Source organism: Engystomops pustulosus, chromosome 1 (assembly GCF_040894005.1).
Source record: "Engystomops pustulosus chromosome 1, aEngPut4.maternal, whole genome shotgun sequence".
Classification (NCBI taxonomy): domain Eukaryota; kingdom Metazoa; phylum Chordata; class Amphibia; order Anura; family Leptodactylidae; genus Engystomops; species Engystomops pustulosus.
The window spans coordinates 276,240,666-276,267,865 of record NC_092411.1 but is presented as its reverse complement, the minus strand read 5'-3'; the positions used below and the strand labels follow the sequence as shown (position 1 = coordinate 276,267,865).

The 27,200-nt window shown below is 42.3% G+C and overlaps 1 protein-coding gene across 1 annotated transcript in view; it reads right to left on the bottom strand.

Moving 5' to 3' along the window:
* LOC140082007 (histamine H2 receptor-like) overlaps positions 1-27,200 on the bottom strand; it is a 63,576-nt gene that overhangs the window by 11,874 nt on the left and 24,502 nt on the right. Inside the window, exon 2 of the mRNA XM_072126298.1 lies at positions 16,550-16,825. Coding sequence (XP_071982399.1) covers positions 16,550-16,809 — 260 coding nt within the window. The 5' untranslated portion in view covers positions 16,810-16,825. The remainder of the gene's footprint in view (positions 1-16,549; positions 16,826-27,200) is intronic.

The following is a 27,200-nucleotide window of genomic DNA, read 5'->3' as shown; positions in this document are numbered from 1 at the left end:
ATCTATCATCTATCTATCTAACTCATATCTATCTATCTCATATCTATCTATCTATCTATCTATCTATCTATCTATCTATCATCTATCTAACTCATATCTATCTATCTCATATCTATCTATCTATCTATCTATCTATCTATCTATCTATCTATCTATCTATCTATCTCATATCTATCTATCTATCTCATATCTATCTATCTATCTATCTCATATCTATCTATCTATCTATCTATCTATCTATCTCATATCTATCTATCTCATATCTATCTATCTATCTATCTATCTCATATCTATCTATCTCTCTCATATCTATCTATCTATCTATCTCATATCTATCTATCTATCTATCTATCTATCTATCTCATATCTATCTCATATCTATCTATCTCATAGCTATCTATCTATCTCATATCTATCTATCTATCTATCTCCTATCTATCTATCTATCTATCTATCTATCTATCTATCTATCTATCTATCTATCTATCTATCTATCTATCATCTCATATCTATCTATCTCATATCTATCTATCTATCTATCTATCTAATATCTATCTATCTATCTCATATCTATCTATCTAATATCTATCTATCTATCTCATATCTATCTATCTCTCATATCTATCTATCTATCTATCTATCTATCTATCTATCTATCTATCTCTCATATCTATCTATCTATCTATCTATCTATCTCCTATCTATCTCATATCTATCTATCTCATATCTATCTATCTATCTATCTATCTATCTCCTATCTATCTATCTATCTATCTATCTATCTATGTATCTATCTATCTATCTATCTATCTCATATCTATCTATCTATCTATCTATCTCATATCTATCTATCTATCTATCTCCTATCTGTCTATCTATCTATCTATCTAATATCTATCTAACTCATAGCTATCTATCTATCTATCTATCTATCTCATATCTATCTATCTATCTCTCTCTCTCTCATGTAGCCTTAGTATTGCAGCTTCCCTATTACAGGAGGGCACCATTAATGTGCTGTAGCCTTGCTGTACATACTATAGAGTACACAATGCTCCGCTCCTCTGTGCAGCAGATGGTATCTTTATGGGTTTGTAGATAATAATTAGATGTATAATATCTGGCACAAAGAACTAGATCTGTAGATAAGATAATGAACCATCTCTATTATAAAGTTAAAGGGGTCTTGCTGCAGTGGGAGTACCCATTTACGTTGTAGCCTTTCTGCTCCCGCTGTCTGGGCAGAGCTGCTGTCCATGGTGCTGCAGGCATGAGCTGTATTCACCGTGGTCTCACTGTAGGGACATTTTGGCTTAGATTCATCAAAAGTGAGGTAAGTAAGACCCCTCCACGGCTCAGGTAGTGTGCATCATCTATTTTTCGGTGCACCTTTACTATACAGCGTGCAACATAATTCTGCCGACCCCTTTTGGTGACATTTTTTTTTTTCTGTCTTGTCGGACACAGCGCAGCCACGACACAAAACTGGCGCAGACACTTTATAAATACATGTACGAGCTCTCCTCTACCTGCTGTGAGAAGTGCAAGGGAGACATCATAGCAGCCACCAGCTCATGTGCTCACACAATATTGGTGATTTGTACAATGATTATTGAATTCGATACAAACTGAAGCTCCACGTGTCCAGACTGACCAAAAAAGTATATTACATAATCCTTATGTTGGCCGATCATTGGTCCTGACCTTGTTTCTGATATAAGGTCTCCAGATGATGGATTCTATGGATGAATACTACAGTTTCTCTCGTCTTCTTGTTATGCCTGGAGAACATTACAGTCTCATTTAGTTTCGGGTGATAAGAAAATTTACCGATAATTAAGAAGGAATTTCTGAGGATACGTGATGCGTTGATCTAGTAAGAAGCAAAGAATCTCTTATCCGGCTTCAATCACAAGCTACAACCTATAGCAGTGATGGCAAACCTTTTAGAGACCGAGTGCCCAAAATGCAAACCAGACCCACTTATTTATTGCAAAGTGCCAACACGGCAATTCTAGCATTAAATTATTAAAATGTTCTTGCTCCGTTCTATAGCACAGCTTTCAAGGGTCCTGAGGACACCAATATCGTTGACAGAAGGTGGAAAAATTCAGATTGCCACTGGAGCTTCCCTGAACATGAAAAATTGTCGGGCCAAGAGCAGGAGCTTCATGGCTCCAATGATAATCTGAGCATGTCCTTGCCTTCTCTTCTTGCAGTCTCATGTGGACCAAGATGCTTCACGTTTTGGACTACCTGGGTCTACAGGAGGATCCCTCAAGTCCTGTCTGGTGAAAGCTGTGCTGGGACAACAGCCTGAGTGCCCACTGAGAGGGCTCAGAGTGCCACTTCTGGCACCCGTGCCATAGGTTCGCCACCATTGACCTATAGAGTTATCTCTGAGGCAATCACTCATAACCCAAACCTTCCCAAAACATACATCAGAGAGAATTACACAGGTGGTCGAGCAGAATTCGGAATAATTTCCACCCGGTGAATACATCAGCTCGTTCCTCAGAAATCATTACATTTTTCCATATTTTGCTTCTTTCACGCAAATGTAAAAATTCATCCCAAGTCGTCTAGACTGGTGAACATTTATTGCTTAATGTTGTATTTTGCATTGAATTCTCCACCGTAAAACAATATGGTAATGCGTCTGAGGATGCCATTCATCCGGCGCGGATATTAAAGCCTGCCTGACTGTATAGCCATCCACGTAATCCGTTTTATAGGTCGACCTCGCGGTGAATGAAGTCTGGAGGCTTCTTCTAATGAACGCTCTTTACATCTGTTCCATTTTAATATTGTAGGGTGGGAAAAGAAGAAGTCTCCGCTGAACTGAACTGAACAGCTGGGGATGGAGAGCAATTTATTGCATAGGCGCTTTTAGGGATGAAGAAGGCTCTAGCAGCATACTAAGTAGTCATATAGTGACTGTAGTAATGGGATGAAGGGGGGAAACAAAAGAAACGCACTGCTGATGCTGGACTTATAAAGAATCTACAATATTCAGCTCCATCCACATCTCCTTGTATGGATACATTCAGCATAAACACCAGGTAAGCTCCTGGAGTATACACTCAGGGCCACATTTATCACTTGTTTTTTTCTGTTGTTTTTGCGCCTTTTCATTCAGGCGCACCGTTTTTGCGCCATTTTTGCGATTAAACGTCAAATTAGCCGCGCAGCTAAAATAACCACCTTTCCCTCATCTATCGTTCAATTCCAGATGTTTTGCTGCGCCTAATGATATTCATCACGTGCGACTTTTGCATTTAGGCGCAAAAACGGGCGCAAAAACACTCCAGCCCGAAGGTGGCGTTATCTGAGAAGAAAGCACTGAGCCCCTTTGCAGAAGAGCTCATTTCTAGCAGCAGAGCTCAGCCAGACACTGGAACATATAATAGATACATTAGATACACTGCAGACACTAGAACATATAATAGATGCATTAGATACTCTGCAGACACTAGAACATATAATAGATACATTAGATACATTACAGACACTGGAACATATAATAGATACATTAGATACATTACAGACAGGAGCTGCAGACTCTATTAACAGTTCATCACCTTCTATTTACAAAATATTCTGCAAAACCCTGAGATCACAGCAAGAGCAAGAGAAGTTTGCACAAGTTTGCAGAAGTTTGCAGATACTACAAACAAGTGTCCCCCATGTAATTCTGCACAGTGTCTGAGGGGGATACTGTGCAGAATTACAGGGGTGCAGCAGGAGACCAGCACTGGGGGATACCTGAGTGAAGTTGGCCCCCCCACCTTGTTCAAATCAAACAAAATTGGTGTCAAACGTTTGTGCTACGTTTGTGCTGGTTTGTGCAGCAGAAATTTTTGTTTGTGCCGCTATCGTTTTCGAGATTTTAATGAAAGTTTCCAGAGGTCATCAGAGGTCAACCAGCCCCCCCACATTGCCCAAATCAAACAAAACTGGTGCCGAACAATTCTGCTACGTTTGTGCTGGTTTGTGCTGCGCAAATTTTTGTTTGTGCTGCTTTTGTTTTGAATATATGAACAAAAAATGAAAGTTCAAAAGTTCAAGCAGCCCCCCCACATTAACGGAATCAAACAAAACTGGTGTCAAACATTAGTGCTACGTTTGTGCTGGTTTGTGCAGCAAAAATTTTTGTTTGTGCCGCTATAATTTTTAAGCTATGTTCAGGTGTTTGAGGTGTTTAGGATGAACTGGTAAAAAACAAACCTAGTGACACTTCCCTGGTTTGATCACCAGGGGGAGCTAGCAAACACATTGTACTTTGGAAGAAATGAACTCTGATGACCTCTGCAAAAAAGTATGAATATATTAAAAATGATAGCGGCACAAACGAAAATTTTTGCTGCACAAACCAGCACAAACGTAGCACTAACGTTTGACACCAGTTTTGTTTGATTCCAATAATGTGGGGGGGCTGCTTGAACTTTTGAACTTTAATTTTTTGTTCATAAATTCAAAACAAAAGCAGCACAAACAAAAATTTGCACAGCACAAACCAGCACAAACGTAGCAGAATTATTTGGAACCAGTTTTGTTTGATTTGGGCGATGTGGGGGGGCTGGTTGACCTCTGATGACCTCTGGAAACTTTCATTAAAATCTTAAAAACGATAGCGGCACAAACGAAAATTTCTGCTGCACAAACCAGCACAAACGTAGCACAAACGTTTGACACCAATTTTGTTTGATTTGAACAAGGTGGGGGGGCCAGCTTCACTTAGGTCTGGGGGATCCCCTCCAGGAGAAGCCCCTGCTGAGGAGGTCACTGGGTGCTGGGTGTCACACACCTGGGTGCTGCTGTGGGGGTCATTCTCATGCTGGGGTGCGGGAGAAGCAGAGAGGAGCTTGTAGCAGGATCACATGTAACTGCCTGAATCTAACATTGCGCCTAAACTGTGTTAAAGTAAAGTGATTAATAAGAGGCAGAAAATATACTTATCACAGATGGTTGTAGCTTGTGATAATTCTGGCAAAACAGTGCGCCCGAATTTAGGCGCAACTACTACACTTAGGCGCACAAAAGTGATAAATGTGGCCCTCAGTGTATAAATAGACATATTCCGGCAGACGGGGCATAAGTTTTGCCTCCATATTTCCAGTATACACCGTACATCAAAACTAGAGAACAGTGGGGCAGATTTACTTACCCGGTCCGTTCGCGATCCAGCGGCGCGTTCTCTGCGGTGGATTCGGGTCCGGCCGGGATTCATCAAGGTAGTTCCTCCGCCGTCCACCAGGTGGCGCTGCTGCGCTGAAAAGCATCTGAACGCGCTGGAGTTCACCGGCTCGGGCTGAGTGAAGGTAAGCGACACATTTCTTTTTTTAAATGCGGCGGTTTTTCCGAATCCGTCGGGTTTTCGCTCAGCCACGCCCCCCCCGATTTCCGTCACGTGCATGCCGGCGCCGATGCGCCACAATCTGATCGCGTGCACCAAAATCCCGGGGCAATACAGGGGAAATCGGCGCAAATCGGAAATATTCGGGTAACACGTCGGGAAACCGCGAATCGGGCCCTTAGTAAATGACCTCCAATGTATAAGCACCTGATTTTTTTCAGAAACAATGTAATCTCCATTGATGAGCATTTCATGGAGATTTGTCAGTGCCAATAGAACAGGGTTTTAAAAAATGACCAAAGTATCAACATAAAACCTTATTTATGCAAAAATATGTCATGATAATAAATTGAGATAATAAATTGAGAACAGCAATGACTGTAGCAAAGAGAAAGATTATAATGACATTTGCTGAAAGTCCCACCGGTCACCAATCAGTAGGGAGTGCACAGACCTTTCCTTTGAATAACTTCTGCACCGGCCACAGGACATCACTAGTGTCTCACCTGGCTCTACTGGGATCTGCCCCACTCTGCTTCCAGTCTCTTCCACAGTTCTGTGACTGCTGTGGGTCTCGTGGCCAGAACTTTGTCACCAAAAATTTACCAGAGGTTTTCTACTCGGTTTAGATCAGGAATCTGGGTTGTTGTCCTTTCATTGTTTCAATGTTTTCTGTTTCAAGGAACTGCTTTACCAGTTTTGCTGTGTGACAGGGGGCATTGTCTTGCATGAGTGAAGAAGGCATGAAAGGAACAAAGTGTTGTTGAAGAAGGTTCTAACACACAGGGGCAGATTCACTTACCCGGTCCATTTGCGATCCAGCGGCGGGTTCTCCAGGCGGTCGGAGTTCACTGGAGTTCACCAAGCTATTCCTGAGTGCAGGTAAGTGCGTGTGGAGCGACACATTTTTTAAAAAAAATACAGCGGTTTTTCCGAATCCGTCGGGTTTTCCGACGGCCATGCCCCCTGATTTCCATCACGTGCATGCCGGGGCCGATGCGCCACAATCAAATCGCGTGTGCCAAAAATGCAGGGCAATTCGGCACAAAACGGTAATATTCGGGAAACCCGATGGAAAAAACGTGATTTGGGCCCTTAGGTAATGACCCCCACACTTGCATTCACTCTGCCTTGTAGCTGAACGAGAGATCCAACTACTGCTGCAGGAAACATTTCGCAAAGCATGGCACTTCCTGCACCACCTTCCACTGACTTCTTTACACATTTTACACACTTTAACATGAAGGGTGTGACAGAATTCTGTCGCTATAACAAATGTGGCGCATGGTCTGACTCTGCACCAGAACTCCGTTTTAAGTGCAGAAATTTGTGCCGCAGGGGACAAAGTGCAGCCGCGACACAATACTGGCGCAAATACTTTATAAATACAGCTACAAGCAGTTTGCGCATTCTTTGCAGCACAATTTGAGACAGAAAACTGGTGCAAACACTTTAATAAACGTGGACTTTTGTGTTGAGTCTTTTCCCAATTTGTTGACAAACATAATGGGCCACATTTAACAAAAGTACTAGTACAGTTTGCCTGTGGAGTATGCAGAGTGCACCAGATAAATAAAGAGTGGTGCACGGCCTTCCTTAATATGGTGCAACCTGCACTGCTCTGGGAGAGGGCACCAACTTTTGTTTGGTGCACCTTTAACATAGATAGTATGATGCAATACTTGGGCATAAATACATGTACAAACAGTTTGCACATTCCTTTCAGTCCAAAGTCAGACAGAAAACTGGCACAAGCACTTGAATAAATATGGGCAAATATTTCCCATCAGATCCACATAATATAAACATGAACTGTGGATGACTTCTCCTCCAAAGTAAAGGGGAGCTTAGCCTTTTGATTCTTTCTGCTAAAAAGAGGTTTGGTCACTGCAGAGTGGACTTTCAGTCCAAATGCTCTTACACATTAAGACACTGTATGACGAGACAGATCCCTACCCTGTTCAATGCTGAACTGGCGAGCAATTCCAACTGCAGTGTAGAAACAATTACCCATGGAGATTCTCTACATTATCCTTTCCTCTCCTGCATTTGTCTTTCATTGGTGACCAAGATGCAATATTCTATAAATCATAGACTTTGGACAACTCTTGCCATGGCTGATAATGTCATCCCTTTGGCCTTCATCTGGACAACCTGCTGTGGAGGGTTTCAGTCACTTTGGAATGGCACAACTGAAAAGTTTGGCACCAGTTAAATAAGGTTTGTCAGAAAATTAGGGAAACTAGCACCAGGTACCAGATTAACACCAATAACTTGAAGGTATCTAATTTCGATTTGTCTTATTTTACAAAAAATGTCTTTTAGATTTTTATTCTTTGCTTTAGAATATATACAATTTATGAAATAAACTTAAAAAACTTCAATATTACTCATGTTAGGATATGTATTCTGACCTTGTTCACATTATATAACATCAACACAAATCCTCTAGAATAGTGGTGGCGAACCTATGGCACGGGTGCCAGAGGTGGCACTCCAAGCTCTTTCTGTGGGCACCCGAGCCATCGCCTCAGCACACCAGACAGGACTCAAAGAATTTTTGTGCACTTCCAAGCAACTTGGAAGCAAAGATGCTGCTTTCAGTGACATTTTAAAGTGACTTACTTGGCTACTTGGGACTGTAGGAAGAGGGAGAATGAGTGGACAGGGCCAGATTATCTCTTAAGGACTTCCTGTTGGCCCCGTGATTCTTTGTGTACAGAGGGAAACAGGAAAGAAGCTACAATGATGCAAATTTTCACTCTTTCTTTCCACTGTGTTGGTGTCCTAAGGAGGCCAGGAAGATTGAATGTTGTTGAAGAACAGGGAGCAATAAGATACTGCTGTAATTTTGGTTGGCACCACACGATAAATGGAGGGGATTTGGGTTTGCAGTTTGGGCACTCGGTTACTAAAAGGTTCGCCATCACTGCTCTAGATCCTTTAAAAACTAAGGCACTTTATTCATCACTTGTTAAAAAATGCATAGAAATCCCTGGAAAAATTGTTCTTCCACAAAAATTTTTTTGTGTGTGAGTAGAAATCAAATCACCAAATCTATGACTTGCAAATAATTCTCTGATACATTTACTTTTTGGAGAATGAATAGAGAAGATAATTTTCGAGCTCGTCTACTAACAGTTTCCTGGGCTGCCATTAATATTAATGAGTATTTGTTAGATAATAGTTACCTCATCGTCTGGAAAACACTCAGTTCCTGTTTTGACAGATTTGACACATAAATAGTAATTAGGAGTTTTACTTTTTGTGCGGAATGTAACAGATTAATAATAGGATAAATAGAGGAAATGTGTGTCTTTTACATATGAAGAAGATATCCTGTGTATGGCAGACCATAATAGTTATAGATGGGGGGGAGGGGACTAGGTTTATATCCTATGAGGGGCACAGTCTGTTACCATCCTTTATGCTAATATCCAACACTGTGCGATTCTCTGCAATGGGAGACGACTACACAAGACCTTGTTCCGGTTACGGCACCAATTATCAATTTTGTCTGAAATCATAACCACAGGGACAAATCAACAAGTCTGTAGCCTATTTTAATTTCTGACCTATCACTGCGACATTATCACTACTACCTGTAGTGGGTTATAATATAGGCGGTAGGGGCCCAAGGCTTCCTGGGGGCACATGGCCATCCAAACCACCCACCAAATTTTATACTAAGAAGGCCCAATGAAATTCTCATACATCTGTTCATATTCTCAATACACATGTACACAAGAGCCATTTCAGGACCATTGAAGGTCCTCTAAAGGTCGTAAACCATAGATTAAAAGAAGACGAAGGGACGTCGATTCTAATACCATATATAGGAAGTAAATCCCAGGCTTTGCAGGGCCGGACATCCTGGCCTATGTCATATAATGTTTGTATTTGTTGCCATTTCTTAAAACCAATAAAAAATGTATCACAAAAATTAAGTGAATCCCAGGCTATAATATTCATACAGCCCAGGGCCCGTAGCAGTCATAATGAGGACTTATGGCCCTGACAGGTCAGAATACCCCAGCATAGTCTGAGTCCGTCTGAGTTCTGGGCTGGTGATAAACCAACAAATCCAAATTACTGTATGTCAAGGTCGAACGGACAGATTCCAATGTCTACAGCAAAGATTGGATCAGGCAGATTCAGACCAGAGTCCAGTGCAGCCAAGGATTTCAAGAGAACAGGGTCCAGAATCGAAAGCCTATTCTTGGAAGGACAGTGAAGTCATGTGAGGGGGTTAGGACTTTCCGATTATGGTGAAACAAAGTCATAACTTATAAATAATCATATAGCATCATTGTAAAAAAAAGTGTCTCACATAATGAAACTATCATAATGGTTACATAGGGACTGCGCTTGATAGTTACTGAGTCTCTCAATGTTGGCTTCAGCCTCTACATATAAGAGCAGAAAACAGTCTCTTATCGGACCCATGGGGGATATATCATTCGCTGGTGCATGAGAGATTGATATAATCGCCACTTCCTGGCACCTTCTAGATATATCTGGAGGCTCCGATATCGGCGGGGTAGCACCTCCAGTCAATTCTATGCCAGTTCCATGCACAGGCAAGCAGTGGTATGTAACTGTGGGCCCGGAACGCCCACTCTGCCTCCAGGCATGCTCCGTTGATTTCCCGGCACACACCCACTTCATGTAGAGGCAACATAGGGGGGGAAATAGGCGCAACTTTTGGCCATATGCCAGGAATTGTGCCGATTTCAAAGCTTGTACCCCAAAAAACTGGTACATGATAAATTCCCTTACAGTCTTTTATAGGACAATTACAGAATACAGTCCTTTATACATAAAACTCTTCCAGTGTAGAACATCACTCCGATGAGTGGATACCAACACTGCCGTAATCCACAGGCTTGACACCTACTCTGTTGTAATTCATAGGGATTGTGTCCACACAGTGGAAGTCCATAGGGACAGGACCCACAGCAGGGCAGTAATAACAAAATCTACACAGAAGAAAAAGTCCAAGCCATTTCTGTTACACAAGACTCTTCAACCTTCACCAGAATTATCGGTCAACGGCCCAAGACCTCCCCTGCAAGTGTGAACATAAGACCAAGCTTTGTATATACTTCCCCACCATCTTCACCCTTTGTAGCTTATGGAGTTAATACATTTGCAGGATTATAGGCTCCTCATTTGATTTCCTGATAACGGCTCTGCAGCATCCGCCACCCATCGGGGGGTCTTTCATCAAGACTCTTATTCAAACATTAATCAATTATATTTCATCCTCTTCCTCCATTAATATTTCATGTCTTATATTTATCCTTGACTATATTTCTTGGCTCAAAAACTTCATTTCATCACAGTGATCTATTTTGTTTCTCAAGAAAATCAACATATTGCCATAAGATGAAAGCCCCGTCAGCCCCCCCCCTCTTTCCCGCTGAGCAGAGGCCGTCGTTGTACTGACGGTAGTCCGTGCCAGTCTCCCGGCATCTGGATACAAAGTAGAGGAGTCATTGAGGAGGCATTGTAGAGGCTTAAATTGCTTCCTTTTATTCTTGTGTATTCCCTTTCAAGGTGTTAACCTCCAGCATCGTGCTCCAGCTCAGACTCAATGTTCTGAGATGTTAAAATTCATCTGGAAAGAGACCGGCTTTAATAAGCGACATACGGCCGGTTGCTATGTAACAACAAGGATAGCGTGCTAGGGACCGTACATTGTACATTCACTTCGACTGTGCCTGGTTAAAGGATGAGCAGGTCAACACGGCCTCACCATCTTATCCCTTCTTTTAAGGGGGTTTTGATGGTATTATGGCAGATCCAGTGAAGCAATTAGGTTACCTGGTTCACATTCATGCAAATCTCTTTCTATAGTAAATCTATCCAGCTACAATATCTCTACAACCTTATCGAGCCATGTAAACTTGAAAAACGGTAGAGATAAGACCGGCACTCCAATCTGCTAAAAAATCTTGATGCTTTATTTCATTTCCATAAAATAAGGTGCATAATATACATAGACCATATAGTCTATGTATACACTATATATAGGGGCAAATTTACTTACCCGGCCCATTCGCGATCCAGTGGCGCGTTCTCTGCTCTGGATTCGGGTCCGGACGGGATTTAAGAAGGTAGTTCCTCTGCCGTCCACCAGGTGGCGCTGCTGCGCTGAAAAGCATCTCATCGCGCCGGAATGCACCACCTCGGACCAGGTGAAGGTAAGCGCTCCCCAAGCGACACTTTTTCGGTTTTTAAATGCGGCGGTTTTTCCGAATACGTCGGGTTTTCGTTCGGCCACGCCCCCCGATTTCCGTCGCGCGCATGCCGACGCCGATGCGCCACAATCCGATCGCGCGCGCCACAATCCCGGGGCAATTCAGGTACAATCGGCGCAAATCGGAAATATTCTGGTAACACGTCGGGAAAACGCGAATCGGGCCCTTAGTAAATGACCCCCATAGTCTATGTATATTATGCACCCACCTTATTTTATGGAAATGAAATAAAGCATCAAGATTTTTTAGCAGATTGGAGTGCCGGTCTTATCTCTACCGTTTTTCTTTAGTGACTATCCATGTGATGTAGACTTCATAAAGGTCTTTCTCACATGAATCTTATATACACTCCGATCCCCGACTCATTCAGTACTCCTCCTCTATGGACTAGGAATCCAGATCACAGCTGCTCCTTCGCTGTTCTGGACCACAGCGTACATGTACCGACCCATACTTTAAAGGCTAGCACACACAATATTGAGTGGTCACAGGAAGGTGCCCAGTATTATGGTTCTCTGTGTTCCTGCTTAAAGACTGATTCCCGTATTCCGGACCCCAACTTGTTCTATGAATCTCAATCTTTTTCTGAAGTTCTCTTGTGATTACTTTGCCTTGCTCTGACTATAAATCTGCCTTGACCTACTGCTTGAATATTGACCAGGCTAGAATTTAGCTTGCCTTGATCCTGGCTTACTTCTTACTACTCTCCAACTCATGGTCAATCATTTGACCATCTCTTGACCTTCCCAGGTCAGCTGCATATTTATACATGGACTACTCCGAGAGGTGTCATCCTGCTGATCCGTACACGCTGAAGTCCAGATCAAGTACACCTGTTGCCATCTACTACACCAAGGTGATTTCTAAGACTCTCTACTTTATAAACCATCAGTTGTGAAAACGTTTCCGACTTCCTTCAATTTTCTACTCTTGCTACATCACGAAGTATAAGTATAGGGACTAGAAGTAGCTGCCCTAACATGAAGTTCTCAGATGACCCGTCGGCTCGTTTGACAAGACGATGACAGGTTGATTTAATTCCATGATTTTAGACTATGGAGCAGACCATAAGATAATGAAACAAAGAACAATAACCACGATCACTGTGGGAAGGCAAAGAAGTCCCAGTGGTTTGTAGAATGATACATGGAGATGGTTGACAGAACTAGAAACCTTCTCCTTCTCTCCGCATGGGTCTATTAGCCACAGTAGCAGAAGAGACTATTGAGCTGCACAATGTGAAATTTGTGCCTGACACCAATTGCAGAACCTGTAGGGGTTCACAAAGCCTCCGACATGTCAAGCCCAGAGAGCACATAGTATAGCAAGCTTATGCCAAGGACAACCACGCCAAGGCTTTCTCATTGTTGCGATATTGCGTCTTTGTGGGAGCCCATACACGGCTATTATTTCTGCTATGGAGGAAAATACTGGATGTAATAGGCTCATGTCTCCTGGAGGGTCTATCAGAACAGAGATGAAGATATCACTGCTTCCTGCTGTTCACTACTATGAAGAGACTGCAGGAACTTCTGAAAAGCTTGAAGAAGTCTGTAGGGAAATTTGTTAAAAGAAATCTACCATCAGGATGACGGATTGTAAACCAACCACACTTATATGAAGGTGTGCGCCCCCTCTGGTAGGATCTGCTCTTCTTTAGTTTCTCATGCCAATATTCAAATGAGTCTCTGGGCTCTGTATCTGTTTATTGAGCCCGGAGTCCCTTAGGCTCATTTGTATAATTTTATAGCCTTTTTTTCACAAAAATAAAGGCATAAGAAGCTAAAATAAGAGCGGATCCTGCCAGAGGGGGCACACACCAGTATGTCAGTGTGCTTGGTTTAGAATCCTTCATCTTGGTAGTAAATTTCCTTTAAGGCTCCGGATTACTCCTAATTCACTGTGGCATCTATCAGGTTAAATACCCCTTCCTCAGGAGACAGAAATCAATCATAAGAGTTGAAAATAACCTAAATTACTGAATCCACAATCAAAGAAATCATACAATAATTAAAAAAAGGAGGACTTGATGGACTGTTTGGCATCGTCCTGTAGTCAATAAACTTCTCGTTAAATTTCTACTTTCTTGTTAATGTTAATTTTTTTGATAACTTGTTGAGGGACTATAAGGATCAAGTAACACATGGAGAAGGTGGTGTCTAAAGTGTCCCCTTTAGGCTCTTACAAGCAGAATCACCCACCTCAATAGATGGATAACGTAAAGTGAGACGCCTCATCAGGCCGAGAAGCCACTGTAACTATTCATATGAAAGTACGTCTTGGTTCAGTAGATTTCATTAACATAGCGGAGAGATCAGACGAGGGGCTTGGATAAGTGCTGCTCTATATGTGTGTGGTCCATTGTACGCAAATAGCACAAGAACAAAGCTCTACTCATTTCAAGGACGTTCTTGTTGACAATCTTTTATCTCTCCTTGTAGTTTGCGATGAGTCACGTTCCATTCAACTAGTCATCGTATCCATAGTAAATTGACAAGTAAATTTGTGTAAACTGGAGGGGATTGATAGTGACCCTAAACCTATAAAGGTAATTGTGATGTGCGCTGCTCAAAATGTACCTAGATGTATTCAAGATGAATCAGCAGGATGCAAGGAAGGACTGGCCATATAGGAATTAGGTTAGCAGCATCCGATTGAACATGGCCACAATGTTCCATGGGTTCTAGATTTTTTCCAGAAAGCTACTATTGTTGATCGGAAAGGGTAGAGGTACATATTATTTGACAAGTATACTTTTTTTTTACAGATACAGGCAGTCCCCGGGTTACATACAACATAGGGTCCATAGATTTGTTCTAAAGTTGAATTTGTATGTAAGTTGAATCTGTATATTTTAGAATTGTAGATCCAGACAAAAAATATTTTTGCCCCAGTGACAATCTAAGTTTAAAAATTTTTTGTTGTAATGGGACCAAGGATTATTAATAAAGCTTCATTACAGACACCTTACAGCTGATCATTGCAGTCTGGGACTATAGTAACATCCAGAGACTTCACCAGAGGTCACAGCGGGCGGAGGGGTCTGTCCTTAACTAGGGGTCCTCTGTAAGTCGGGTGTCCTAAAGTAGGGGACCGCCTGTACTTGGCTATTTATACCCCCTTGGGGCATAATCTAAGTGGAGAAAGTGAGCGGGATCAAGCATTTCAAACTTTATGGTTGTTTCCTACAAGCCCCAAAATTCCTTGCATGTACCTTATATCTCCTTCTGGTTTGTCCTGCCACAATTTTCTGTTCTGCACTAAAGGTGCGCTCGCAATTTTACCCAGAGAGCTAAAGGAACCGGTAAGTGTCTTTTCGCCATATAAGGAGACTAGTACTATGGACAATACATACAATTTAGGGGACTCAATACGTTAGTTTAAAAATATGTCTGTGCTGTGCGTCACTATGCTTGGACTGCGGGGTTAGATCTGAGCAGTAGGAGGCACCAATCACAGAAAGAAGTTTCACTTCAAAATGGCAGATCTTTTCATTACGCAATAAATTTAAATATCCTAAAATACTCCTCTTAAGGCTTTTACAGGTCAAAAAAATGGGAGAATATGGTCAATATGGATAAGTCCTTAATACCAGGTTTGTTTAACTACAGTCACCCTCATAGACCAGCTGCTCCCAGAAGGAGAATGAAGCAAACAGCTCTGGTCTCAGTGTAGTGGTCAGACCAGGTAACTGCAGATCAGCTTCCTTTCAATCACATAGTGACTAGGCACGAACGCTTCAAAAACGCAAAAAATTCTTACCAGTTGGAGAGAATTTCTGATCCATGGGGGCATCAGGTTCTGTGACCGGGTCCGATCTGATATTGGGGAACTATATTTTCCTGCTCAATATACAGCCTGCCAGCTTAGCATTCTGGAGGCCACCAGCAGGGCTTATCACTTGCTTGCATGCGTTCAACCCTCCAATGCATTTGTAGAAATGATCCCTGTACTATATATATATATAAAATGTCAGGCAAGTCTGTAGGCCCCTAGAATCCAAGCAGGTAGTATTGGGCACAGGCTTCAAGAAGTGGTGAAGAAGAGTAGACTTGAACCCGGCCTTAAGGGTTTGTTGCTGTAGACCGTTTAAAGTGATGAAGGGTAAAGTGGTAATTTGAACCTGCGACCCAAGTAGGCTAGCTGAATAAATTTCCCAAGCTACTGTCAAGTTGTTTAGGCCTAGCCTAATCTATGGATAATTTATCAATACTTTTAGCTTGGGCAAACCCTATAAGCTAGAACAATGCAGAAGCTTCTAATCATCTATAAATGTCCTTCAGTGGTTCCTCTAGAGATGAGACATGAACCTTATCAACCATCTCCAAAAGGACACGAAACCTTCTTGGTGTCAATGTTTTTCATACTCTTTAAATCTCAAAAAGGTAGAGGAGAAAATTCTGAAATATAGAAGTAGAAAGAGGCAGATTTGGATATAAAACATCCCAAGTAATTGCACAGGACCATGGAGACCAGAAGGGCTTCACACAGTGGTGGGATAAAAAATCACCAGACCTTCAGAGAACCAGGAAGGAGATGAATGAAGGACTTCATCGCCTCGGTTCCCCTATTGGTGTAAAGCTCCAGTGCTCGGTGGTGGTGTCCTCCAGATCCTCCACTTGGTCTAGTTTACTTGCCACCGGATACTGATTGGGTAAGAAATTAGACCGAGAGGAGATGGAAGAGAACAGCACCAGGAAGACTCATATACCACCAAGGGGCTCGAAACACATCAATGCTTCCGGCCTTCAGAATGCTCATTCGGTCCCTGGATGTACCAAGCTTGTAATCACTTTAAAAGGGCATGAAAACTTATGCAAATGTGGCATTTTTGTAACAATAAAATTTCCAAAAATTTGACAACCCTGATTTTCTTTCTACTCTTTGACAAGTTAACATTACTTTCAAATAATGGAAGCAAAGTTATTACCTAAACGGCATCACCAGACAAGCCACCAGGAGGTCAGCCATAGCCAGGGACATGATGAACATATAGGTGACGGTCCGTAGCCTCTTTTCCACCGCCGGGCAAATAAACACAACCGTGTTTCCCAAAAAGGTGACAAGATCGATAACAGTCAGTAACAACCCGACCGCCACCTGCTGAGAAGAGATCTCCGACGTCTTATTCCAATCTCTTCTCATCATCGAGAAGTTGGAGGTCAGCGACACATTTTTGTCCATCGGCATTTTCAGCTCTTGGTTCCTAGAATACACAAAAAGATAGAGAATGGGTAATAAACTCCGGTCTTACATAGACATTCATCACATGCTCTGAGGAGGATAAAATAGAGAATGATATAACCATATGTGTCCTAGTTACCTTCAAAGATTAAAATTACGGATGTATAGTCATTTTATTCAATATTGTACATACTATGGTAGTTATATACATATGTACATATGGGCTGTATTATAGTAGTTATATTCTTGTACATAGGGAGCAGTATTATAGTAGTTATATTCTTGTACATAGGGGGCAGTATTATAGTAGTTATATTCTTGTACATAGGGGGCAGTATTATAGTAGTTATATTCCTGTACATAGGGGGCAGTATTATAGTAGTTATATTCTTGTACATAGGGGGCAGTATTATAGTAGTTATATTCTTGTACATAGGGGGCAGTATTATAGTAGTTATATTCTTGTACATAGGGGGCAGTATTATAGTAGTTATATTCTTGTACATAGGGGGCAGTATTATAGTAGTTATATTCTTGTACATAGTGGCAGTATTATAGTAGTTATATTCTTGTACATAGGGAGCAGTATTATAGTAGTTATATTCTTGTACATAGGGAGCAGTATTATAGTAGTTATATTCTTGTACATAGGGGGCAGTATTATAGTAGTTATATTCTTGTACATAGGGGGCAGTATTATAGTAGTTATATTCTTGTACATAGGGGGCAGTATTATAGTAGTTATATCCCTGTACATAGGGGCAGTATTATAGTAGTTATATTCTTGTACATATGGGCTGTATTATAGTAGTTATATTCTTGTACATAGGGGACAGTATTATAGTAGTTATATTCTTGTACATAGGGGACAGTATTATAGTAGTTATATTCTTGTACATAGGGGGCAGTATTATAGTAGTTATATCCCTGTACATAGGGGGCAGTATTAAAGTAGTTATATTCTTGTACATAGGGGGCAGTATTATAGTAGTTATATCCCTGTACATAGGGGGCAGTATTATAGTAGTTATATCCCTGTACATAGGGGGCAGTATTATAGTAGTTATTTCCTGATCGTCCTTAAGGCAGCACAAGAACAATGAGATTATGGTCCCTAGGCATAATCACATAGAGACAGGTTAGCACAGCAATGACTAATCACCATGGGGTGGAGCTAACCCCACCCATATAAGCTCCCATAGGTGCATGGGCACTTTGTATTTTATTTTCTCTAGGTCTCCCAAGAGACAAGACGTAAGACGCAGTAAGGGTTCAGAGCCCTAACACCCGGATTGTATACGCTGTGTAGTAGCGTCCCTCGCTCCGAAGGTGTGCTCCTCCTGGGCAACGGAGGGGCACACGGGTTAATACCCCCCTTTTCCTCCCTTATCCGGCTGCGGTGGTCGCATGCCGTGGGAGTCCTGATACCAATCCGGGTGTGGGCTGGCCTCTGGGGACCTCGGCATCTCTCAGGCGCCAGGCTGGATGGTATCCCGGGCAGACCGGAAGTGACGTCACGCGGCCCCGCGCGACTTCCGGTTTGGCAGGTATGTGCATCTCCCTTTGTGTTCCCCTGCAGACAATGCAGAAAGGTTCCGGATCGGCGTCCCACACGCTCAGCATGACCGGAAGTAAGGGGAGGAGCGGTAAGTTTAAAAACTCACCTGAGCCTAGTCTCAGCCTCTAACTCAGGAACAAGCCGCAAGAGATCCCGCAAGTCTCATCATAGACTCTGCTCCAACTGCCAGCAACCCCTGTCAGATGACACGGATGGCGATCTGTGTAACGGCTGTATTCCTCAACCTCCTCATACCAATAACCCATCGGCAGATTTCTTTGCATGGTTTAAACATCAACTTGCGAACGCATTCAATGATGCAAAAAGGGAGAAGGTAACGGGGAGATCCCCCTCTGGTTCAGTTGTTTTATATGATTCATCTGATAATGATTCTGATATGAATGTATCTTCCTCTGATGCGGAAGATCCAGAGGACTTTTACTTATTAAATAAGGAGAAGTTCCCAGCTTTGCTTAAAGCCGTTAAGGATACAATTGAATCTGACAGAAATGTAGATCATAAATCCAAAAAGGAACAACTGTTTTATTTTCCTGTGTCGAAAAACAAGGTTCTCCCTAGTCACCCCGTTCTATCAGACTGGATGAAAAGGGATTGGGCTAAGCCAGATAAGAGGATGGACTTAGGTCCTAGGTTTAAGAGCCTCTACAAGCTGGAAGAGTCTGCATATAAAGATTGGGAGAATATCCCCAAAGTGGATTTAGCAGTTGCTCAATTATCCAAGAAAGCTATCTTCCCTACAGAAGATTCTTCTCTCTTGTCGGATCCAATGGACCGCAAGGCAGATTCTAGTTTGAAAAAGTCATATACATCTACAGTGGGCGCTTGTAAAGCTTCCCTGGCTTCCATTCCAGTAGCCAGAGCCCTCAGGGTCTGGCTAAGTGATCTTACCACTAGTATTGATGAAGGAACCCCCAGAGAGGTGTTATTAGACACTATGCCGATACTGAAATCCGCAGTAGAATTTCTTGCTGATGCTCATCTTGAGGTCCTCAAGTGCTCATCCAGATCCCTGGCAAACTCAAACTCAGCTAGAAGAGCCCTGTGGCTCAAAATGTGGAATGGTGATGTGGTATCTAAGATTAATTTCTGCAATTTACCCTTTCAGCCGGCTTCGATGTTTGGTCCTCAGCTATCCACAATATTGGAATCGCTAGAAGGAAACAAAGGAGCAAAATTCCCTGAAAAGAAGAAACAAACGACTAGATTCTTCCGTTCGCAAAGGAGAAAATCTCCAAAAGCCAAATTAGGGAAACTTCCTCCTAAGCAACCCTCCTTCAGAAGGGGAAAGGAACCCTTCTTGGGTAAGAAAGCCGGTTTTGCCTCAAAGTCGGGCCTTTGACGCCGGGAGTCCCTTACCGAAGGTGGGGGCAAGGTTGGGAAACTTTTGGCGTCAATGGTCAGAAACATCGTCAGACGCCTGGGTTTCCTCAGTGATACGCAGAGGATATCAACTGGAGTTCAAACAGTTCCCTCCGAACAGGTTTGTGTACAACACACGATCCAATCAGGTCCTTGGGCAGCTGATCCAAGAGTTCATCCACAAGGCAGCCCTGGAGCCAGTCCCCGCCGATCAAAGGGGACAAGGCTTTTATTCTCGTGTGTTTCCAGTTCCAAAGCCAGAAGGCAAATGGAGACTAGTGATCAACCTGTCATTACTCAACAGCTTTCTGGTCCAGAAGACCTTTCGCATGGAAACCATTCGTTCAGTGATGACGACTTTACAGAAAGGGGATTTCATGGCCAAAATCGACCTCCGGGATGCATATCTAAACATTCCTATCTTTCCTCCTCACAGGAAGTACCTAAGATTTGCCATCAAAGATGGACTGGGGATTCATCATTTTCAATTCACGTGCCTCCCCTTCGGAATCTCGTCGGCTCCGAGAGTATTCACCAAGGTGGTAATAGTGCTAACTTCAGTCTTAAGACTACAGAATATATGCATCATCCCATACCTGGACGACTGGCTGGTCAAGGCCTCATCCCAAGCTCTTTTGGAGTCTCAACTCCAGAGAACCTTACAGACACTGCTAGATCACGGTTTTCTCATAAACCATCGGAAGTCTCACCTCATACCCTCTCGCAACATAATGTTTCTAGGGTTCATCGTAGATTCTGTCAACTGGAGAATCACGTTATCTCCAGAAAGAATACAGTCTAGCCAACAAATAGTGTCCAATCTCAAAAGTCAACGGACAGTGACTATCAGATTCGCTATGAAAGTCCTGGGGAAGATGACCTCGACAATCGACGCAGTGCCTTGGGCCAGAGCATGAATGAGGTCCCTCCAAAGAGATCTTTTGAGGGCTTGGCGACGGAACAAAAAGGATCTACAATCATATCTAACAGTCTCTCCACAGACGATCACAGATCTCTCCTGGTGGCAGACGCCGTCCTTTCTCCTCAAAGGGGTGTCCTTGGTTCCCCGGCCACAGAAGGTCCTCACTAAGGATGCATCCTCCTGGGGTTGGGGTGCCCATGTAGATCATCTCCAGTTCCGGGCCAAATGGTAGAAGAAAGATTCTTACCTATCCTCGAATCTCAAAGAGCTGAAGGCGGTCAGATTGGCCCTCTTACATTTCCAGCCAATATTACGCGGTTTCAAGATTCTGGTGCAGTCAGACAACCTAGCCACGGTTTATTATATAAACAAACAAGGCGGCACCAGAAGTCGCTCCATGATGAAGGAGTGCAACCAGCTCATGAGCTGGGCACAACTCAATGTCCCGTCCATCACAGCAGTCCACATCAAAGGTCGTCTGAATCATTTGGCGGACAGCCTCAGCAGGAATCGTCTTCCCCAAGCGGAATGGTCATTAAATCATCAGATTTTTTCCCTATTGACAAGCAGATGGGGTACACCACTGATAGATGTGATGGCGACGGAGGAGAACTCAAAATGCATTCACTTTTGCACGATATTTCGCTCCCCGAAAGCCCTGGCTCTGGACGGTCTTTCAATCAGTTGGTCACATCACCTGATATATGTATTTCCCCCGGTGGTTCTCATCCCGAGGGTCCTGACGAAAATCAGAGAAGACAAGGCGGAAGCCATAGCCATCCTTCCTTTTCGCCCACGCAGAGCCTGGTTCTCAATCGCGTGGTCGCTTTCGAAAGAAGATCCTATCAAACTTCCGGTTTCCCACAACTTACTCTCGCAGAGAGGTCAGGTTCACCCGAACCCAGGAATGCTTCAACTAGCGGCTTGGAGACTGACAGGGAAAACTTGAAAAATTTAGGATTTTCAAAGGAAGTCATAAACACTCTACTATTATCAAGAAGACCCTCTACAGTGAAAGTCTACAATAGAGTCTGGTCTCTGTTTAAGTCATGGTGTGCTCAAAACACCACTACTCCGGATTCCTTGAATTCAGTACTTCAGTTCCTGCAAGAAGGATATCAAAAAGGCCTTAAGATCAATACTCTTAAGGTCCAATTTAATGCGATAAACGCACAATTGCAGAATATCTTCTCAGGTAACCCCTTGATAAGAAATTTTTTCAAGGCTCTCTCAAGAATGGATCCAAATCCTCATCCTCCAGCCCCTTCCTGGGACTTACCCACGGTTCTGGAACAACTGGTAGGTGCACCATTTGAACCTTTGCAAAAGGCTCCAATCAAGTGGTTGTCAGTGAAAACTCTCTTCCTAGTGGCTATCTCTTCAGCAAGGCGCGTTAGCGAGCTACAAGCCTTGTCCCATAGGGATCCATACCTAAGGGACTTAGGAGAATGCCTTATCCTAAGAACCATGCCAGGATTTCTTCCCAAAGTTCCATCTTTCAAGAACATTACACAAGAAATCTGTCTACCAGTTTTGTTTCCAAATCCACTAGATGAGGAGCAGAAAAAAGGTCATCTGCTGGATGTCAGAAGAGCAATTCTGATATATATCCAAAGAACGAACTTCTTCCGTAAGTCCGAAGCACTCTTTTTACAGCTAAGAGGCCCCAACAAGGGGCAAAAAGCCAGCAAAGCCACGCTAGCAAGGTGGATTAGATCTGCCATTGAAAAATGTTATCTTCTAGCGAAACTTCCATCTCCCTTGAAGATCAGGGCCCATTCCACAAGCTCAACAGCGACCTCCTGGGCCGAGATGGGCCATATTCCTCTGGATGACATTTGCAAGGCTGCAACCTGGTCAAACACCTCTACATTTATTCGTCACTACAGGCTTGACTCATTAGTGGCAGAGGGGTCTAAGTTTGGCAAAAGAGTGTTGCAGTTGGCGTGCTTGACCCACCCTTCACAGTAGGTATTGCTGGTAAGTCTCATTGTTCTTGTGCTGCCTTAAGGACGATCAGGAATGATAGAATTTACTCACGAAATTCTCTTTTCCTGGAGTCCAAAGGCAGCACAAGACTCCCTCCCTTCTTAATATGTTTGAAATTATTGCTGTTTAATATTACAAAGTGCCCATGCACCTATGGGAGCTTATATGGGTGGGGTTAGCTCCACCCCATGGTGATTAGTCATTGCTGTGCTAACCTGTCTCTATGTGATTATGCCTAGGGACCATAATCTCATTGTTCTTGTGCTGCCTTTGGACTCCAGGAAAAGAGAATTTCGTGAGTAAATTCTATCAATTCTTGTACATAGGGAGCAGTATTATAGTAGTTATATTCTTGTACATAGGGGGCAGTATTATAGTGGTTATGTTCTTGTACATAGGGGGCAGTATTATAGTAGTTATATTCTTGTACATAGGGGGCAGTATTATAGTAGTTATATTCTTGTACATAGGGGGTAGTATTATAGTAGTTATATTCTTGTACATAGGGGGCAGTATTATAGTAGTTATATTCTTGTACATAGGGGGCAGTATTATAGTAGTTATATTCCTGTACATAGGGGCAGTATTATAGTAGTTATATTCTTGTACATAGGGGGCAGTATTATAGTAGTTATATTCCTGTACATAGGGGCAGTATTATAGTAGTTATATTCTTGTACATAGGGGGCAGTATTATAGCGGTTATGTTCTTGTACATAGGGGGCAGTATTATAGTAGTTATATTCCTGTATATAGGGGGCAGTATTATAGTAGTTATATTCCTGTACATAGGGGCAGTATTATAGTAGTTATATTCTTAAACATAGAGAGCAGTATTATAGTAGTTATATTCTTGTACATAGGGGGCAGTATTATAGTAGTTATATTCTTATACATAGGGGGCAGTATTATAGTAGTTATATTCTTATACATAGGGGGCAGTATTATAGTAGTTATATTCCTGTACATAGGGGGCAGTATTATAGTAGTTATATTCCTGTACACAGGGAGCAGTATTATAGTAGTTATATTCTTGTACATAGGGGCAGTATTATAGTAGTTATATTCTTGTACATAGGGGGCAGTATTATAGTAGTTATATTCTTGTACATAGGGGGCAGTATTATAGTGGTTATATTCCTGTACATAGGAGGCAGTATTATTGTAGTTATATTCCTGTACATAGGGGGCAGTATTATAGTAGTTATATTCTTGTACATAGGGGGCAGTATTATAGTAGTTATATTCCTGTACATAGGGGGCAGTATTATAGTAGTTATATTCCTGTACATAGGGGCAGTATTATAGTAGTTATATTCTTGTACATAGTGGGCAGTATTATAGTAGTTATATTCTTGTACATAGGGGGCAGTATTATAGTAGTTATATTCTTGTACGTAGGGGGCAGTATTATAGTAGTTATATTCTTGTACATAGGGGGCGGTATTATAATAGTTATATTCTTGTACATAGGGGGCAGTATTATAGTAATTATATTCTTGTACATAGGGGGCAGTATTATAGTAGTCACAAGTGTTACACACAGGTCTCCGGGGATGTTACATAACACTGTCTGTAGTCAAAATTACAAATGTAGAAAATAAATAAAAGTGCTCAGTAATTGCATCTTTTCTGTCACTATGAGATGGATGTTTATTCATAGGGGAGTAAAGATGCAGTTTTCTCTCAGCTTGGGGAAAATCAATGTGATATTGTTCAGGTCTGGAGATATTGTAGGGCGTCATACCCCTCCTCCTACGCTATTGTCTCCGCGCTGTGCCGGTATATGTACGTCTACGGTTGATAGAACGCTCCATTAACTATTCGCACACAGCAGCGCGGCTGAGATGCTATAGATAATGTATACCCAGTTATTATACACAATCTCAGCTGGAAGCCTCTCACTCTAAACAACGTTATGACCCGCTGCTTTACTGAATTGTTTGCTTATGTCAAAACAAGCAGAAACAATGAGCGGCAGGTAAGCGCAGAGGCGCAGCCGCTCCTGGGGTAATACTATGGAAATGAGCGCAGCATCAGCCATGCAGGAAATCAAAGAGCAAAGTTCCAGAAAGTTACAACTATAATATCAATAAAGAGAACAAGTTTATATTTTAGTGCTGTAGTTTTTGTAAGTCGCACAGGAGACGTGTCCTCACACTGCTGTGCTCTGAGATCTGTGCATTGACTGCTTATTCATGATGTTGCGTTATAGGACTCTTTGGGGCACATTTACTAAGGGTCCGTTGGGTTTCGTGATTTTCTCCGATTAGACCTGAATTGCATGGGGGGTTTTTGGCGCATGCGATTGGATTGTGGCACATCGGCACCGGCTTGTATGCAGCACAAATCGGGGGCGTGGACGCTGGACAACCCGACGGATTCGGACAAACCGCGGAATTTAAAAACCAAATTGTGTCGCAAGAATATGCACATACATGCAGCGGGAAGAAGAAGGTGAACCCCGGCGGACCTCAGCGGGGGAAGCGACACATGCAGGAAATTGGACGCACGATCTTAGTGAATCTCGGCAGCTCCAAATCCTCGTCGGACATTCCTGGATCGGCGTTGCCAACGGGACGGGTAAGTAAATGTACCCCATTGACTTTCTATATAATGGTATAAAAGGTTGTATATGGAGGTTATATCTGAGGTACATGGTGTTATATGGAGTTTTAATGGTTTTTCATGAGAATATGTAAAGGAATTGGCCACTTATACAGAACCTTAACAGGGGCAAATATAAGACCCTTATAGGGCCAGCCATATATGGAGGTATAATACTTATATGATAATTTACTGAGATTTAATAGATATTTGTAGTCAGGGAGCGGTATAGAGATGAATATGTTATGAATGCTCCATACCCCCCCAGCCATCTTCTCATTCTCTGTATACAGGTACATGAGCTCCAGTATAATGCGGAGCCGCTCCACATTTCTAGTCCTGCCTGTATAAATATTTATGTAATCAGTATCCAGTAAATGAAGTCGCTCCTCTGTTCAGACGAAGACGGCGCACAACAAAGGGAAGCGAGTCTTTGTAGGGTTCTTATTGTAAAGGCAAAGCTCCTAGCGATACATTGCAGAACAGAGATTACTGAATAGGAACGCCGCCCCAGGGATCTCTCAGTTTGCCTTTCAATTCTACTTTAAAGAAGATGAAAATTTTGTATCCAAACAACAATTGGCACTGGGAGACAGGAAATATTTATAAAGTTCTATACTGTGTACTCCCTCCTCTATAAAATATACCATATACATGGCTTTTGTGACTTCTATGAGACATATATAATCTCATGAGAATCCTAATGTGGGAGCTGGTGTCATAAATATCAGTGCGCAGATTAAGAGTGAAGGATTTAAGATACTTGAATTTTATGAGTCTAGATAAATTAAGTTTTTCTGACAGGTGTCTGTGGGATCCCTTATGAGCTTGGTTGCCACCAAGTTCACTATATCGGGGCTGTGTAACAGAACTCACCTGCCTGTTTTTTTGTTTGTCTGTCCTAAGTGGGGGAGGGTCATGTCTGTATACACAGTCTAAGTCTATGGGGTGTTAAGAATATATATATATACAGTTTATGGAGGGCTATGTCTGTATATACTTTCTATGGTGGTGTTATTTCTGTATATACTGTTTATGGGGGTGTTCTGGCTGTATATACACTATCTATGGGGTAGTCCTGCCTGTATATACTATGTATAGGGGGTCCTGCCTGTATATACTATCTTTGGGTCTCCTGTCAGTATATGCTATTTATATGGTTGTCCTGCCTGTATATACTATCTATGGGGGGTCTAGCTGTATAGACTTTAAATAGATCTTTAAATTAATTAGGGGGAGTTAGGTGTATATAATAAATTTTGGGTGCTGTATACCCTTTAATTTATTCTCAGGACTATATATATAATCTTTTATTTGCTGGTTGTGTTAATTATTAATTATTTAGGAGCCCTGTTATCCAGGTGAAATTATACTGTAAGTAACTGTGGTATTTTTAGGTGCACAGTGTGGGGGTTTGCGTTTGCTGCACTGAGCTGGAGACATCTGGCCGGCGAATTCAGCAGTGATAAGTCACAGCCAGGAGAAATTGTAATGAAGTCCTCTTCCTGATGGAGCCTAGGGGGGGAAATTTTACAGAATTGGAAACCAATCAGAGCTCAGCTTTATTTTTTCATACAGCTGTGGGAAAATAAAAGCTGTGCTCTGATTGGTTGTCATGGGCAACTACAACAGTCTTTTTCTCAGACTCTCCTGATAAATCTCCCCTCAGTGTGTGAGACAGTGTCAGCCTGTGTAGTGTCAGTGAGCCGGTGACACTGTGTGGGGATGTTCTCAATTATTAGTAATGTCCTCAGTATCTTCTGATCAGGTTGTAAATGCTTTTTATAGATTTACGTTAAGTTTTGATGAGCCGAATATAGACGGGGGTCAGGGGCTGGCTGCTGGGGGGGGGGGGGGGTTGGCAGGGGCGGGTTCTGGTGGAGGGGCATTTAAATTTTTGCAAAAAAGTCTAAACTCGGGCCTGTCTTGTGTACATATGTA